The 16,765-nt window shown below is 43.2% G+C and overlaps 1 protein-coding gene across 1 annotated transcript in view; it reads left to right on the top strand.

Annotated features, from left to right (window-relative positions):
• Pcsk2 (proprotein convertase subtilisin/kexin type 2) overlaps nucleotides 1-16,765 on the top strand; it is a 275,337-nt gene that overhangs the window by 221,920 nt on the left and 36,652 nt on the right. The window contains exon 6 of the mRNA XM_004840850.4: nucleotides 2,640-2,716. Coding sequence (XP_004840907.1) covers nucleotides 2,640-2,716 — 77 coding nt within the window. The remainder of the gene's footprint in view (nucleotides 1-2,639; nucleotides 2,717-16,765) is intronic.

Here is a 16,765-nt window from a genome sequence, read left to right as displayed (position 1 = left end):
GGAGTCCTATGCTAGCTGTCCATCTGCTGTCTACTCTGGACACACTTCCAGGACATCCCTATTCCCATTGTCCTTAGTCATCTGGCCACAAAGGCTCTGCCTAAACCCTGGATCTTCATTGTCCTGACCACTAGAACTTTCTAGGCCAGCTGTTCCCAAGGTCATGTCCTCACCAGCCTCAGTTCCCACAGAATATTCTGCTACTCCCTAACCTGCACTGGGGGTCAGGAGCACCCCAAAATTATTAGGTGAGGCACCTCACAGAGCCACTTTAGATCTATAACCTGAGGCCCCTGTCCTAGGATGAATCTCGGACCTCTCTGACTTTGACCTCCCAAAGAACAAGCATAACCCCATCCTACTTCGTGACCACAGCTCAAAACAAAGGGCTGGCGGGTCGGGGATTTAGCTCAGTGGTTCTGCTGCCTGCCTTGCAAGCACAAGGTCTGGAGTTCGATCCCCAGTACCCAAAAAAAACAAAAACAAAAAAAGGGGTGACACTTGTGGCTCTGCTCATGCCAAGCTCCACATCCAAATCACCTTCCAATCTCTTCTGTGGAGAAATAAACCAGGCTTACCAAACAGTTTTCCACATCTATTACTAAAGTATAAACCTCAGCTTTGAAACTCAAAAGAGGTTTTAACTTGTCTTTCTTTCAATATTCCTGCCCTGCTACCTGTACCTAAGAATGCTCTTACTTCTGAAAACTTCAGAAACAGGAGCGGCTGAACATGCTTCTGGAAGAAGGCAAATAAACTGCTATCTCTAAATAATGTCCCTGAAAGAACTGAAATCCAGATATCTCAAAGAGAGTAAAGGGGAAAAAATGCCAATCTGAGAGGGTCCCAGAGACTAGGATCATAGACCAAATACGGAATTAAATTTTACATGTGAAGAAAGTAATCTGGGATCCATGTGAGGGAGGAGGGGACTGGAGACAGGAGGGTTCCTCTCCAGATGCCTGGTGTTGGGTGAAGACCTACAGGATAGACATGTTCAAGACTCAAGGAAAACTGGCAGGGCAAAACTCCACTTCTGTCCAAGTGCATTTGTTTATTAAATTAGAACAGGTTGAGGTTGAGTATTCTTCATCCAAAATGCTTGGGACTACAAGTATTTTCCATTTGGGATTTCTTTCAGATTTGGGAATATTTGCGTACACCCAGGATTGTCTTGGGGTGGGGCCCAAGACTACACATGAAAGTCATTCATGTGTCACTTAGGCTGAGGGTCATTTTATACAATATATTCAGACTACCTGCATTTTGACCATGATTTCTCATATGAGGTTAGGTGTGGAATTTTCCACTTTGGTGTCACATCACCACCCAAAAAGTTTCTTATTTTGGAATTACAGATTTCAGATGGATGCTAAACCTCTACTACAGTTCTAATCATTGCAACTCTACTGACTAGCAGCCCTTTGTCATGCAACAAATCAAAACAAAAATGAATGGAATTAATCACTTTGGTCTTTAAAACATTATGCCAGTGATACACTATATTTGCAAACAGGAGAGTGGCACAAACTGAAGTGTCTTACCTCACAAAGGAGCACAGTCCTACGGAACTGAGAAACACCACAACTGGTAGGCAAGTGTCCCCTTACCCCTGGGACTTGCTGTGGACCAAGGAGCCATCTAGGTCTTTACAGCAGAACCCAGAAACAAAGAGGAGAGAAGAGATGAACTTCCAGAGAGCCACTTCCCCCACCACCAACTCTGGGCAAGCAGAGGAAGCAATGGAGTAGGAATGGACCCTTTGCCAAGGAATAGAGGGTCACCTCCCACCATTGAAACAAATAAAAGACCAACTAGATGGGCTAGGGATTTAGCTCAATGGTTCTGCTGCCTGCCTTGCAAGCACAAGGTCCCAAGTTCCATCCCCGGTACCAAAATAAAAGACCAACTAGAGACATATCTGTAAAAAACAAACACGAAATCACTTAAATGAGAACACAACTGATGTGTGTGGGGAAAAACTCTCATTGGAAAAAATAGAAGTGTAGAATTACAGTTTTATACTCCTAGCTATCTACTGCAGAGTGGAAAGTGCATGGTTATCACAGTTCGCAATTGTGTATTTCCTGGTTTGACCATATGCTTGATGTCTGTTCCCCAAAGTAGGCTGTAAGTTGCATGAGGCCAAGGACTCCACTATTGTCTTCTCCATTTTGGCAATGTCTGTGACATACATACAACTGTCCAGATCTTTTGAGTGAATGAACGAAGCTAGTTGTGAACAATATTAGGGGCTCAGGTACAGGTTTAGCATCCTTAAGAGAAAAAGAGATAACCTTATCTAGGCTGAAGTAGGGAGCTGGAAGTGGACCTTGTTCGTAAAGCAAGAGACCAAAGGCCACCTCACTGTGACATGAAAACTAGAACCGCAGGCCATCCATCCAACTGCATCAAGGAAGCTCATCATAAGCCCTGGATTCTGGGTGAACTCTGTGAACTCATAGGGGAAACTGAGCCTAAAGATGAGATGAAGATACCAGGCCGAGGGAGGGCACTGACACAGCCCTCCAGGGCTCTAGGGGCTCCACCCTCTGAGCATCAGCCATCATGTCCCCCAGCACTGTCACTTGCTCTGCCTCTGGCTTCGCTGACCTCATGCCATGCCTTGTGTTTTTCAGAATGCCGAAGCCAGTTACGACTTCAGCAGCAATGACCCCTACCCATACCCTCGGTACACAGACGACTGGTTTAACAGGTGAGCCGGACCTGGGCACTGTGGGCCTTCAGCTCTGGGGTTTTGTTTTCTGTCATTTTCTTTAAGGCTTGACTATCACCAGCAAAATCAGCCCAATGCTTCACTGATTATATTGTGATTTTCCTTCTTGGTGGCTACATTTTTTACATTCATGGATTTTTAAAAATATTACAGTGCTCAAGAATTATCTTTTGACCATTTTGTTCTGTTGAGCTAGAAATTATTTGCTACTTTATTAAAGATAAAAATAGAAATAACAAATCCTTTCTCAAGCTACCACAGGGTGATTGACAATTTTTTAAATGCTGGCTTTGCTTGATCTGGTGAAACGATTGTGGGGAAACTGTTTGCCCCACCGGGTCTATACCTGAATGTTTTTTAAAAAGCATTTCTGCTATAAAATTATAGCAGCTCACTTTCAACCAGAGCAAGTGTGGTTGACAGAGGTTTGAAGGAATACTTGGAATAAAGTTCCTACTCTGTGGAGCTATTCAAATGTTTCATCTACAGGAGCCACTTTTTTTTTTTTTTTTTTTTTTTTTTGGTAGCAGGGATTGAACTCGGGACCTTGTGCTTGCAAGGCAGGCAGTGGAACCACTGAGCTAAATCCCCAGCCCAAGAGCCACTTTTCTTCAACCTCCTTTGCTACTGAACATGTAAATGTAGTCTCTCTTTTTTCCTTTGATTAAATATCTTGCTTACATAGTTAATTGCATATAAAAAATATCAAGAAATTAAGATGTGTGCTTAGCTCAGTAAAAGAGCACTGTAACTTTTAAATGTGTCACATGGGAGGTTGATTGACCAGAGGGAAGTTAGACAGGAAGGAAAGGTGCTATTGCATGGTAGGGCACCTATACATAACAACGACATACTGAATACCTCAAAATGCCATGGGGAAGGATTTTAAGTATTTTCACTACAAAGAAATGATTAAATGTTTGGAAAGACAGATATGTCTAACTTGACATTATACAATGTATTCATATATTGAAACATCACATGGTAGCCATTAATAAGTAATTTTGTTTTTATGCCTCAGTTTAAAATAAATTTAATTTAAATAAGTAAATAAAATAGACAGTGCTTCTCTATTATCCATGTAGTTGGGTAAAGTTCATGAACATATGGAATTCAATTCATGGTATAAAAATGCATTATGGATAGCGTATTTTATCATGGCTTTCACTTCTCATGGCAACCTAAGTAGTAGATAAAACAAAAGCTATTGTTTTCAGTTTAGTGAAACTAAACTGAAGGAGACGGGCTTAGAAAGATTTAATAGCTTCCTTGGTCTAACAATTAGTGTTCAAGATAAAACTTAAAGTAGATCCATGTTTTACACTGCTTCTAAATCTGAATTTGTACTATTCTTTTATAAGTTTCATTTTAATGTCTTATGCAAGAAGTATATCTGAGTGTATCCAGGAAGCTCCTTGGTAGACTACATGGCTTTAGACTTGGTTCTTACTGTTGGAAGTTGATCTAAGAGTGTTAGGGTAGAGAACAGACACATGGACTCTAGGGTATGGAAATTGCAGAAAAGGATAAGGAAAAAAGTAAGATTCAAATTTGTAATATTCTTGAAAGATCATTGCTGATGCCCAGTAGCATAATCACTCTCTGCCAAATTCATCTGCAATCTGAAAATCATCATGCAGTACTTGGAAGTTGTGTGAGGGCCCTCTTATTGCCATGACTTACAACACCAAATCCTAGCATACCCTTAGCAAATAAGCCACTTTCAGAGATAAGTAAATGAAGCTGTGGAATAAATGTCACTAAGCCTGGTGTTGGACATAATTGGAAGCGGCCATGAGGAATGCCATGCACATAGTGCCTGGCTTCAACTGCATTGATCACCAGCCCTCTCCATGGATATCAGAAAGGGCAGTCCCAGCGCACATACCAACCAGCTATCACTCTGGAGCTGGTAGTCATTAAATTAATTTTTGATGGATTGATCCAGGCACAAAAATATAAGCCAACAGGATAGTTTTTCCTGAACCCCATTATTAAATTCAAACACAGGCTCCTCCAACCAAATTTGCTTGTGTGGTATACTGCAAGAATGTTCCTTAAAAACAAAAACACAAAGGAAATGTCTTCTCCTTTGAATATTTTCTTATGCAAACTTGTTCTTGAGAGAACAATTTTAAACTGGTTAAAAACCTCTAATGCGAACCAATTAGTGTTTAGTGTAATAAAAATCTGTCATTGTCAGCAGTAAGAATTCCCAAGTATACATTTACTGGAGACACAGGCACAGCTACTCCCAGCAGGCATTATCCCCATGTCATAGAAGCCAACAACTGAAGACAGTGTACACTTTGACCGCTGAATGAGTTTTTCCCAATTATCAACTCATTTTCAAAGATCCTTATCCACCATGGCTTGTTATTCAAAGATTGAGGCTTTAATCATTCTTCCACCATCACCACCTTTCCTATCCTGGGGCTTGAACCCTGAGTCTCCTGCATGATAGGCAGGTGCTCTACCACTGAATGGTTTGTACTCTCTTTTAAGTTTCCTAGGCTGGCCTCTAACTTGCAATCCTCCTCCCTCAGCCTCATAAATTACAGCTGGATTACACGTGTCCACCACCACAGCCAGTTACATTATCACAGATTGGATGAGGTCTAGCTCAGCTCATGGCATCTGAAAATGTAGCTACTGCTGTGACCAATTATGGGAGGATGGGGTCAAAGTTCAAGCCTCAGCATGGGGAGAATCCTTGGTCCAAAATGTTGGCACCACCTTAGAGATGATTCCTGCTTGGCGTAGGGCAGGTTGAATAAAGCATCTTTCCCATGATTATAGGACATGTTTACCAGAACGTCTCTCTAGGATTAAATGATATTATGTTTTATATTTTCTTCAATATTACTGGTATCTTAAGAAAAAAGGTGAGAGAGAGGGTTGCTGTGTGGAGGAAGTAAAATTGGTCATGAGTTAATCACTGTTAAAGCTGGGTAGGTGGAAGTTCACTCTATTTTCCCATGTCTTCAATATTTTATGCAAGAAAAAGGTAACTTAAAATGAATCAGGCAGAAAAAAGGGGCAACAAATAGACCTGGGACTTGAATTGTGTACTTGTAACACTACTCGATTTGGTGTCCAAGCTTCTAAGGAGCTAGCAAAGTCTCAGGAAGAGGAAGCCTGTGCCCAAATGTCTGCAGTGCTAACCTGGCCACAGCTGCAGTAACATAAGAAGGCACTAGGCTTAGTAGTTTTATGTGTTAGATCAGATCAAAATACGTAGTGAATGTTTAAATTTTAAAAATTATTACAGTAAAAGACACATTGTCATCAATCCTTCTCAAAATACTCCCTCTCACTTTAAACACACTTATCCATCTGGAAGTCCTTTTACATGAGTGTCTTTATGACAAGTGATCAAAAATGTAGTGAACGCTGCTGCTGAGTGCCATCTAACAAAAAGGTAGGCTCATAAAAATATCACAGTGTGTCCTCATCCACCTTATTCACTGGATTAGCATCATGCAACTTCTAGATCTTCTCCAAAGTCAAAATGACCATGAAACATAAATATTTTGAATCAATTAGGACATCAAGGCAGCCATAACAGCACAACTAAAGACATTCATGAAAGACTTTCAGAGCGGCTGCAGAAAGTGGCAAGGACAATGGGATAAGTGTATTCCAAGCAAGGGGGATTAATGGCAATGAGTCCTGTACTGTAATAGTTTTGGTTTTTGGTTTTTGGTATTTTTGGTACCAGGGATTGAACTCAGGACCTTGAGCTCGCAAGGCAGGCGGCGGAGCCACTGAGCTAAATCCCTGGCCCCCTGAAATACTTTTTTTAATTTAACCATCCACCATATTTTCCTGTCACATTCCATATTAAATTAATTAATTCTGGATAAAACTCTCCAAATTATGCTGATTTTGGAAACTGAGGCACAAAACTCACCACTACCTAGTGATAAAGGCAGATTTTGGTGCCCAGTGTGGAAGTCTTCAGCCCAGGATTTGAAGTGGAGCAACAGGTAGAGTTGGGGCTGGAGGGCAAGTGTGCAGTTTACACAAGATAATGAAGAAGGAGGTACAGGGGATGTTCAGGAGGCAGCCTGGGTAACTGACCTGGGTGTTAGAGACTGGTACAGGGGGCCGCATTCTAAGGGCTCACCCAAGAGCAGGGGCAGGAAAGGCGTGGGCAGGATGCTAAGAGAAGGAGATGGAGGAGAGACTTCATGGGCAGGCACATGAGATGAGGAGCCTCCTCCACCACACTCCGGGAGTGTCCCTTCCCTGGGGCCGGAGCTCTGAGCCCAGCACCCACCCCGGGCCAGCACAGGATCGGCACAGCAGACTCTCAAAGCTGCAGGGCCACAGAGGCTTTCGTGAGACCTGCAGCATCTGTCCTAGATGTGACATCGATTCTGCCCCCCATCTCTGTTGAGCAGGCTCACACTAACAGGTACTGAGAGCCCAGGAAGGGCTGCCCACCACTGCCCAGGAAGGGGTCTGTGCCTACACACCACTTCACCCATGCTGCCTCACAAAAGTGCATAGGATGCAGGAGCAGTCAGAAGGAATCAGCAGCAGCTCCACATCACTGCTGAGGAGAGGAGAAAAGCAATTGCACCTCAAGCCAATAATAAAGCATTGCCCTTGGATGGAAACCAAGCACAGGAGTACCCTGTCCTCCTGGGTGCTGTGCTTAACCCTTGCAGCAGCCCTGCGGACTAACCTATCCACCTTGTTTTCCTTCAGGTGCACATTGCTTTAAGAACATATTGAAAACCCCAAACCAAGGACTCTTCAGGAAAATAAACTCGAGACCCACACAGACATGCTCTGAGGGAGTGTGTATATCGGAATGGCCTGCCCTGCACTTGATTAGATTTTGCGAGATGGTTCCCTTTTCACAGAGTTGGTGTTATTTATTCCATGGTGAAGCATTTAATAATTACAGGCAGTATTTGAGCTCCAGGGATATATTTGAAACACAGTCAAGAGATTTACAAACAGAGTATAATTTTCTCCTCGTTTGCAATCAGAGAAATCCATTTGGCCAAACAAAATAATAACCCAAATTGCAAAAAGGTAGGAAATATTACATATTTAATAAGCACCAATAATGAGCAGAAGAGATATCACTGATTGGCTGTGAGGCATCAGGATCTAGCATCACATCTTTCTTCTTGCTGGAATTCAGAAAATATTGATTGGCTGGTTGATGGATGGGTGGCCCCATCTTCTCAGCCATGCCATGATGTTGAGTGGCCCTGACATCTGTCTATTTTAGAGATGCCGGCTACTCTCAAGGTTTGAGGTCCACATTTTGTCAATAGTCTTGCAGCCTTGCTCAGCTGTAAGTCAATGTCTGGTGATACATTGCAGATCTGTATTCCATTACTGTGCTGTTGTCCATAAAAATCACTCATGCATAACATTTCTTTGACAGGCATTCCCCAAGGAAATGTCATCCCCGCCACGGGCAGTATTTATGAAGCATTCGAGGGCACAGCACACTCTATCTATTAGGCCCTAAAGAGTAAGAGATCCCAGATTAGAAGTGATTCCTGGCTGCAAAAAGTTTGCTACAAATTCAGGAAGAGGGAAAATATTTATTACTCAAGCAACCGAGATGGGGGGAAGAAGGATAAATGGAGGCTAAAAAATATTTATCTCCATGGGAGCTAATGTGATTGATGGTGTTAGTTAAACCTTCAGACAAGAAAGATTCCTTGGAATTAACTTTTTGTTTCTTATTGAAAGTCATATTTCATTTTGAGGAACCTGCACAACAAGCCATGGAAGAGTATGTGAAACCAACCACCTCGTTGGCTCACTCTTTCCACGCTGATGTAAACTGACACTTTACCCTGGTGACACCTAATAGTTCAGGAAGAAATGAACATCTTTCCTTATGTCTTTATGGACTAATTCTGAAATCATCTCTGGATAATAAAATTCAGATGGTTTTCAAAGACCTAATCTAACATTTTTTTATGTGAGCTTCGAGACTCCCTTAGAGGTAGATTTAGCTTAAAGGTTGCTGCTTATAACCACCTAACTAACCCTCTCTCCATCCAAACCAGAGCTCAGTGAGCTCCCAACAGAGTATAATTTTCTTAGCTATTCAGAGCCATTGGAGGAACCATAGTTTTTATTTTATTTTATTTCTAGTCCTCTATCTGGATTAGACAAGTGTTCATCATTTAAATTCCCCCTTCAGCTAAAAGACACAGACATAATACAGATGTAAGGGGTTATGGAGAAAATTATAAAGATTGTAGAAGACTATTACAAAGATGTTGGCATAATCACTTCTGCTTTGGAAGTTAATGCTGTACATGCGTGATAGGGGGATTTCATGGTCTTTGAGTGGCAAAAACAAAAAAGCATTTTCTTAAGAGAGAAAAATAGCGTGGACACTCATGGACAAATATAGTGTTGTGTGGGTGGTTGGGTATGGACTCAGTGAACCTTGAATCAGTTTACCTGTCTAGACAATGGGGAAGATTCTCCCACCTGGAAGGTTTTACGTGGGACTCAGAGACACGGACACAGCGTACTTGGCACAGAGTAAGGCATGGGGTAGGCACTCCCTATGCAGCAGCAAAAGTGATTGTGAATCTCAGTACAGGGATTGCTACAGGAACTAAGTCAAAGATTCTCCCACTAGCTAGGAAAGTGAGAGAGTTTATGCAAAAGGAGTAAGGGGATGGTCCAATCATCCACCCATCTCCCCCAGACAGCCATTCTCTCACCTGAGCCTTTGACACAAGCCAGATCACACTTGGCACAGGGTTGAATTTTCTGGCAAGCATCTAGTGGCTGTGATTCTGAATTGCTGGTTGAAACAATGAATTATGTCCAAAGATGTTGCATATGTGCGACCAGGTCAATTAAGTAGGAAAATTGCAAAGCCTAATGACTAGCCTCAGGCAGATGAGGGGGGCTCCTCACTTCTACAAAAAGCACGGGATGCTTATGGGAGGGTCAGATCTCCCCAGGGGCAGTGTTTCGGTCTGACCCATCATGTGTCCTAACATGTCCTGTCGCGCCTTGTCGTTCTCAGCCCTTCTCACCAGCAGGCTGCTGAAATCCAAAGTCCTACCTTAGAGAGCTCATCGGGCAGGCATCAGCCAACATAGTTCATGCCAAGCTAGCAGGGGAATCTCTACATTTTGTCCCTGATAGATCTCACATGGAAACTTCTGTCTCTGGAGACGCAGCTGAAAAGACTACAGCAGGCTGTGCCAGACCTTGGCTGTCCAAAGAGTCTGTAGACCCAGGGTGGCTGGAGGATGAAGACAGCCTCATGTAAACTGGCCAAGTTGCAGGAGTCTGCCATGCCGGCTACACCTGGCCTGTCCCCAACATTCAGAGGCTTGAACTTCATTTTAGGACCCAGGAGACTAAACCAAAGAGACAGCTAGAGCAATCATAGGACAATAACCAGAAAAAGAACCCAAAGAAAGAAGAAAAAACTCCATCTCCAAATTAGGCTATTATTTAAAATTCCAAAATTCTGAAAAAATACGCCCAACAAAATTAAAAACCAGGCCCAAGTTTATATCAGGTGAAATTTACTTCATGGAGTGATCTTGCAAAAAATTTTCAAATAAGCTATGTATTGTTTGCCCAGAGTGATGCAACCATTTAAAAAGTAAAATAAGTAATGGAGACATCCAAGCAAAATAAAAACATGAATATAAAAAAGAACCAATGGCAATTGAAAAATACAGCCTCTGAAATACAATCTCAGCAAATGGGATAAAATCTAAAATGTGGATGCAGTTGGAGAAATAATTATTGAAAATAATAGAGTCTGTTTATCAAAATCCTACAGCAAACATTATTCTTAATAGCGAAACTTCAATAGCATTCTCTTTAGGTCTGGGACAAGACAGAACGCTGCCAATTATTTCTTTTATTCAACACTATGCTGCATCTCAGAGCTGATCAAATAATTACAAATCTAAGACAACATGTGAGAAAATTATAAAACTTAGCAAACAGATAAAAGCATTCCTGAATTGCAGGATGACAGTACTGAGTCCATGAATAAGAAGATGGAACAATATAAAGACGTCAAGTTAATCTGTTAATTCAGTGCAATTTCAATTAAAGTTTCCATAGCATTTTTCAGTGGAACAAGACAAAATGATGCTAAAATTGATACAGAAAAGCAAAGGACCCAGAAGAGAAAAAGAGGAAAAAGGAAGAGGAGGAGGCCTCCACTTATCACTTGGACCACATTGTTTTGGTCAAAACAAGTCACAAGACCCGTCCAGATTCAAGGTGAAGGTCAGGGAAGACACATATCACTTCTTCATGGGAGGGGCAGGAAAATCCCAATCACTCAAGACAGTGGTGGATCATGGCCACTTTGGCAATGCAACACACCCACAACACTGGTCACTTGCGTCCTGTGACCTAAGTCAGGAGGCGGGGGCACTCTGGGTATTTCCCTCACCTTCCACAACTGGGGATAGTGGTAGAGGCAAACAGAGCTATCGGAAGCACTGAGTGAAAATGGATTTGGGCAGATATACTCCTGACATTCAGGGGAGCCTGAGACAATCGGGAAGGCATTGGGGACATGGGAACAGAGGTCATGAGTGATACAGGGTCGTGAGCAGCTGCAGGAGCCCTATTGTTTATCATAATTAGTGTCCCAGATCAGCAACAATAGGTGCCCTCCCCCACACCCCTCTGGAGAGCCCAGGACCTACCTCTCCCCATGAGAGGGCAGAATTAGGGCTGCAGACCTGCTGTTCGGGTACTTTCACTATCCCAGTGGGCCCAGGCATGGCCCCGGACTGCCGGAAAATATTTGTGCAGGGCAGGCACTGAGCATTAAGGAGTGCTGTGGGGTGGGCTGTGAGGGGGTGTTGGACAGCGCCTGTCCCCACCCTGTCCCTGCCCTGTCCCCTTGCAGTGCCTGGCAAGGAGAGCTGGGCTCTGTCCTTAGTCACCATAGCCCTGAGATGTGGCCGATCATGCAGGTGTGCTACTCATTGATGTCTCAGAATGGACTGAGCTATCCCGGAGAGGCCTCAGTCCACACTGCCCATCCAGAGAGGAGAGCTTGTCAGGGTTGATCATCAAATAACAAGGAAATTAATGTGCCATCTATTCGGTCTGGAAGAGTAGGGAGGAAGAGTGGGAGTTGGAGGACAGGGCCCAAGCAGCAGGGGCAGAGCACAGCACCGAAGGGGACTAAGTTTGCGGCCCTAGTTATGTATTCTGTTTTGTTTCCATTTTTATTTTTATGAGTATTTTTATGAGTACATGTCTGCATTACATGATGATCACATTCCTTGTGGGGAGTTAGTACATGGACATAACACATCTTAATTCTTTTTTCAGCCTCTTTCCCCCCCTCTTTGTTCGAAAAAGAACTGGAGGAGAGGACTTGAAGGTTTCCCAATACAAAGAAATGATCAGTGTTCAAGGAAAGGGAAATACTACTTACCTTGACTTTATCGTCACACATTGTATACCATTGTAGGCATGCATAAGATTAGCGCACTGCACCCCATATATATCCATGGTTATTATGTACCAACTAAAAGTAAAATAAAAGAAATAGAAAAGATTAAAAATATAATATATGTATATATGACATATATACGTACTTTATATATGATAGGTGTTTGATATATGTTTACTCTATATTTGGATGTCTAGATAAGCTATAAGTATGTACTACATGTAAATATACAAGTATATAACTACAAATACATGAGCAGACATCAGTACAAATATGTACTTACATGTCTACATTGAAAGTATCTATGAATCAGCATGAAGTGTGCACATATTTCACTCTGCAATGCACGCACATAGGAGCTCAGCCTGTTCCCAGTGTTTTTTTCAGCATTTCTTCAGCATCAGGAATGCATGGCTGCCCTGAAGGCCACAGGCAGGACAGACTCCGCAGGCCCCGCTGCTTGGAGCCCAAGTGTCCCCATCCTCAAGGCTCCTCCTGCAACCTCGAGAGCAAGGCCAGAGTGACTTGTGTCCACAGATCTGTCACACAAGGCCTGGGCCTGAGACAGGGTTTCCATGAGCCCTAAGGCAGATTTCATTCGAGTTCTGGGAGGACTCAGAGTCATGGCACAGGCGGCTTGGGAGGAGGAGGGGTTCACTGGGCTCAACATGTATGCGGGTGTATGCATACAGCTAGGCCAGTGGGGGGGACAGCCTGGCCCTGGCACCTGTCCCCCACTGCAGGCTGTGCCCCAACAGCCCACTTGCTCACCCCCTCCACTGCCCTGGGACCTTCAAAGCCTGGGACTGGCAGTTCCTGATGACTTGGATCATGAATCCAGATCTGCCAGACCCCGAGAGCTGTTTGGGCTGAAGACACAGACTCCGAGTTGTAAAGTCCCATTCCCTGTTGTCAAGTCACAAACTACCCAGAGAGAAGCCGCTTAGGAAAGAGCATTTATTTGCTCCTGAGCCTGGAACCCAGGGGAGCTCAGTGAGGTGGCTGGCTGGGTAGGTTGCTAGGGTCTGGAGGACAGAGGTGGCTACTCTCACCTGTCGGGCACCTCATCTGAGGTGATGGGACGATGGAGGTTGCTGTCCTTTCCTTTCTCCACATGGCCTGTGGCCTGTACCTTCACAGGCTAGCCCAGATTTCCCAGGTGAGCCTCTCAAGTGGAATCTCATCCTTCAAGTCACCAAGCCAGCCAACTCAGGGAGAGGGGAAATATGTGCAGGAGGAAGTGTTTGGAGCCCTTGGCGCAAGAAAAGAGAGAATGAGCAAGAGAGAGGATTCATGGAAATACAATGTCTGTTGCAGATAATATTCTAAACCATGATATATCTGCCAACTCTTTATTATTATTACAAAATACCAAGATAATTAAGTTATAATGAGGAAGGGTTTGTTTTGGCTCTAGTTTCAGGGGATTCAGTCCATGGTTGGTGGCTGTGTTCCTTTTGGGTCTATGGTGGGGCAAAGTATCTGGCAGGAAACGTATGGTAGAGAAAGCTGCTTGCCTTGGGGCAGCTAGGAAGCAGACAGAGAAGAAGAAGGGATGAGGCCCCCCAATCCCTTTCGAGGACCCCTCTCACCTAGTGACTAAAGACCTCCTACCAGTCCCTACCTTTTAAAGCGTCACCCTCCCATAGCACCAAGCTGGGACCAAGCCTTTAGCACATGGCCCTTGGGGACCTTCCAGGTCCAAACTCTACCACATGAGCTCTGCAAAGGCCTTGTGTGGAACTCAAACAACTCTTGGAAAGGTTGCCTAATGGGTATAATCCTTGATCTGGTCAGTCTCCGAGGTTCTGTGGTTACCTTGAAACTGTGCAGTGTGGCCAGGGTGTGCTTTACCCTTCCCAGGTGAGACCCAGAACCTGTTGCATTAAGGGGTCCCCCAGAGGAAGCTAAGACCCAATGAAGGCAAAAGCTGCAACCTCATTATGGATAGCACTACACCCCTGTGTGCTCAGTCGCCCTCGGAATAAGCACCAGCCCACGATTCTTCAGAAATAGCAGAGCCACCCAGCCCGCCCACGCCTGCTTTATGTTTCATTTTTAAGGAAACCTATGTGGTTTCTACAGGAAGATACTTCCGATTTAAGAGTAAAGATCACTTTGGGGCCACCTTCTGTCCAGCTGCTCCTGGCCCAGAGGAAGGGGCTTCTGGGCCACCATCCCTCCCACCCCTCCCGGCCCAGAGGGAGGGGCTTTTGAGCCATCATTCCACTGCTCCTGGTCCAGAGGAAGGGGCTTCCCGGCCACCATCCCTTCTGCTGCTCCCAGCCCACAGGAAAGGGCTTTTGGGTCACCATCCCTACCGCTAATCCCAGCTCCTGTCTCACCTCACCCAGCTCAGAGGAGGTAATCCATGCAGGTGCTAAGAGCCCCCCGCCCCAGTCAAAATGAGAAAACATGTAAATAAGTCTCAAAACCAGACTTCCAGATCACCTACAGCAAACCCAAAGGGAAATGAGATGGAACACTCTGATACTCAACCACCTGGACCCACTGAACTGGCAACAAAAGGGGATCTGGAAAAAATGAAATCAGAAATAATTTCTCAGATAACAGGAGAAATTGTGCCCCTAGTGCAAGACATGATTAATAAATCTAGAGAGCAGCTCAGGAACATGATGGAATCCTAACATAAGAAACAAATGGAATCCATAAAACAGATGCAAATAGATTTCCAGGACATGAAAAACTCCACTGAAAGTCTACACAGCAGAAGGAGCCAATGTGAGGACAGAATTTCAGATATAGAAGACAAGATTGCAATTAGTGACCAGGAAAAGAAAAATTGCTTCAAAATTATAAGGGAACATGAGAAATCAATCCAGAAGCTGCTAGATGATGCAAAGAAGAATAACATAAGACTGATAGGAGTCAGTGAAGAAACAGGAGAGAGTGGAGATGATATTAAAATTCTCTTCACAGAAATAATGGCAGAAAACTTCCCAAGCAGGGGAAAAGAGCTTGACATACAGATAAGTGAGGCATATAGGAATCCAAATAGCCTTGATCAAAAAAAATCTACACATAGGCATATAATTGTTAAGATTCCAGAAACACAACAGAAGAACAAAGTTCTACAAGCAGTCAGAGAAAAGAAACAAATCACATACAAAGGAAAGCCCATCAGAATCACAGCAGACTTCTCAACACAAACCATCAAGGCAAGAAGAGCTTGGAGTGACATATTCCAAGCCCTAAAAGAAAACAGCCTCCAACCCAGATTGATGTACCCTGCAAAACTATCTTTCAAAATTGATGGAGAAATAAGATACTTTCATGACAAAGAGCACCTTAGGAACTTCGTGAATACCAAACCAGCACTCCAAAGAATTTTACACAATATCCTAGGAACAGACATTGAGGATCACAACCCCACAAAGCAAAGCAGAATAAACCCATCTGGCATGACAAGAAATTAAATGTAAAGGGGGAGAACCCAACAAAAAGAAAAAGTCATAGCAATGACAAGTCAATATGTTTCAGTTATAACCATCAACGTTAATGGTCTCAATTCACCAATCAAAAAAAGAGACTGGCAGAATGGGTCAAGAATCAAAATCCAGCAATATGCTGCATACAAGAAACACACTTAATTCAAAAGGAAACTCATAGACTGAAAGTTAAAGGGTGGAAAACAATACTCCATGTGACAGGAACCCAAAAAAAAGCAGGAGTAGCTATCCTCTTGGCAGATCAAGTAGATTTCAAACCAGCACTGATTAAGAGAGACAAAGAAGGACACTACATCCTTGTAAAGGGAACAATCCAAGAGGAAGAGATGACAATCATAAATATCTATGCACCAAACACTAGTGCACCCAACTATATAAAACAAATACTAATGGACATGAAAAGTCACATATGCACTAATACAATTGTAGTGGGGGACCTCGACACCCCACTGTCACAAATAGATAGAGCAACTAGACAAAAAATAAGTAATGAAATACTAGAACTCAATCAAACTCTTGAACAAATGAACTTAACAGATGTTTACAGAGTCTTCCACCCCACAAAATCAGAATACACATTCTTCTCAGCTCCACATGGGTCATTCTCCAAAATAGACCACATACTCACACATAGAACATGTTTAAGTAAGTGCAAAGGAATTGAAGTTATCCCCTGTATATTATCAGACCATAGTGCGATGAAACTGGAGATCCATAGCAAAAGAAACTCAAAAAATTTCATAAACATGTGGAAATTGAACAACACACTGCTGAATAACCAATGGGTCACAGAGGAAATTAAAGAAGAAATCAGACAGTTCCTTCAATTAAATGACAATGACAATACAACATATCAGAATCTATGGGACACAATGAAAGCAGTCTTACGAGGGAAATTCATAGCAGTGAATACACATATTAGGAAAACAGAATGAGCCCAATTAAACAACCTGATTCTGAACCTCAAGTTTCTAGAAGAAGAAGAACAGGACAACCCCAAAGCTCATACAAGGGAGGAAATTATAAAGATCAGAGGAGAAATCAATGCAATGAAGACTAAGAGAACAATACAAAAATATCAATGAAGCCAAGAGTTGGTTCTTCAAA

The sequence above is a fragment of the Heterocephalus glaber genome, unplaced genomic scaffold (genome assembly GCF_053883595.1).
Source record: "Heterocephalus glaber isolate CG9 unplaced genomic scaffold, H.glaber_assembly_v1.0 deba00001532, whole genome shotgun sequence".
In the NCBI taxonomy this organism is placed as follows: Eukaryota; Metazoa; Chordata; class Mammalia; order Rodentia; family Bathyergidae; genus Heterocephalus; species Heterocephalus glaber.
This window is presented reverse-complemented; position numbering and strand designations above follow the sequence as displayed.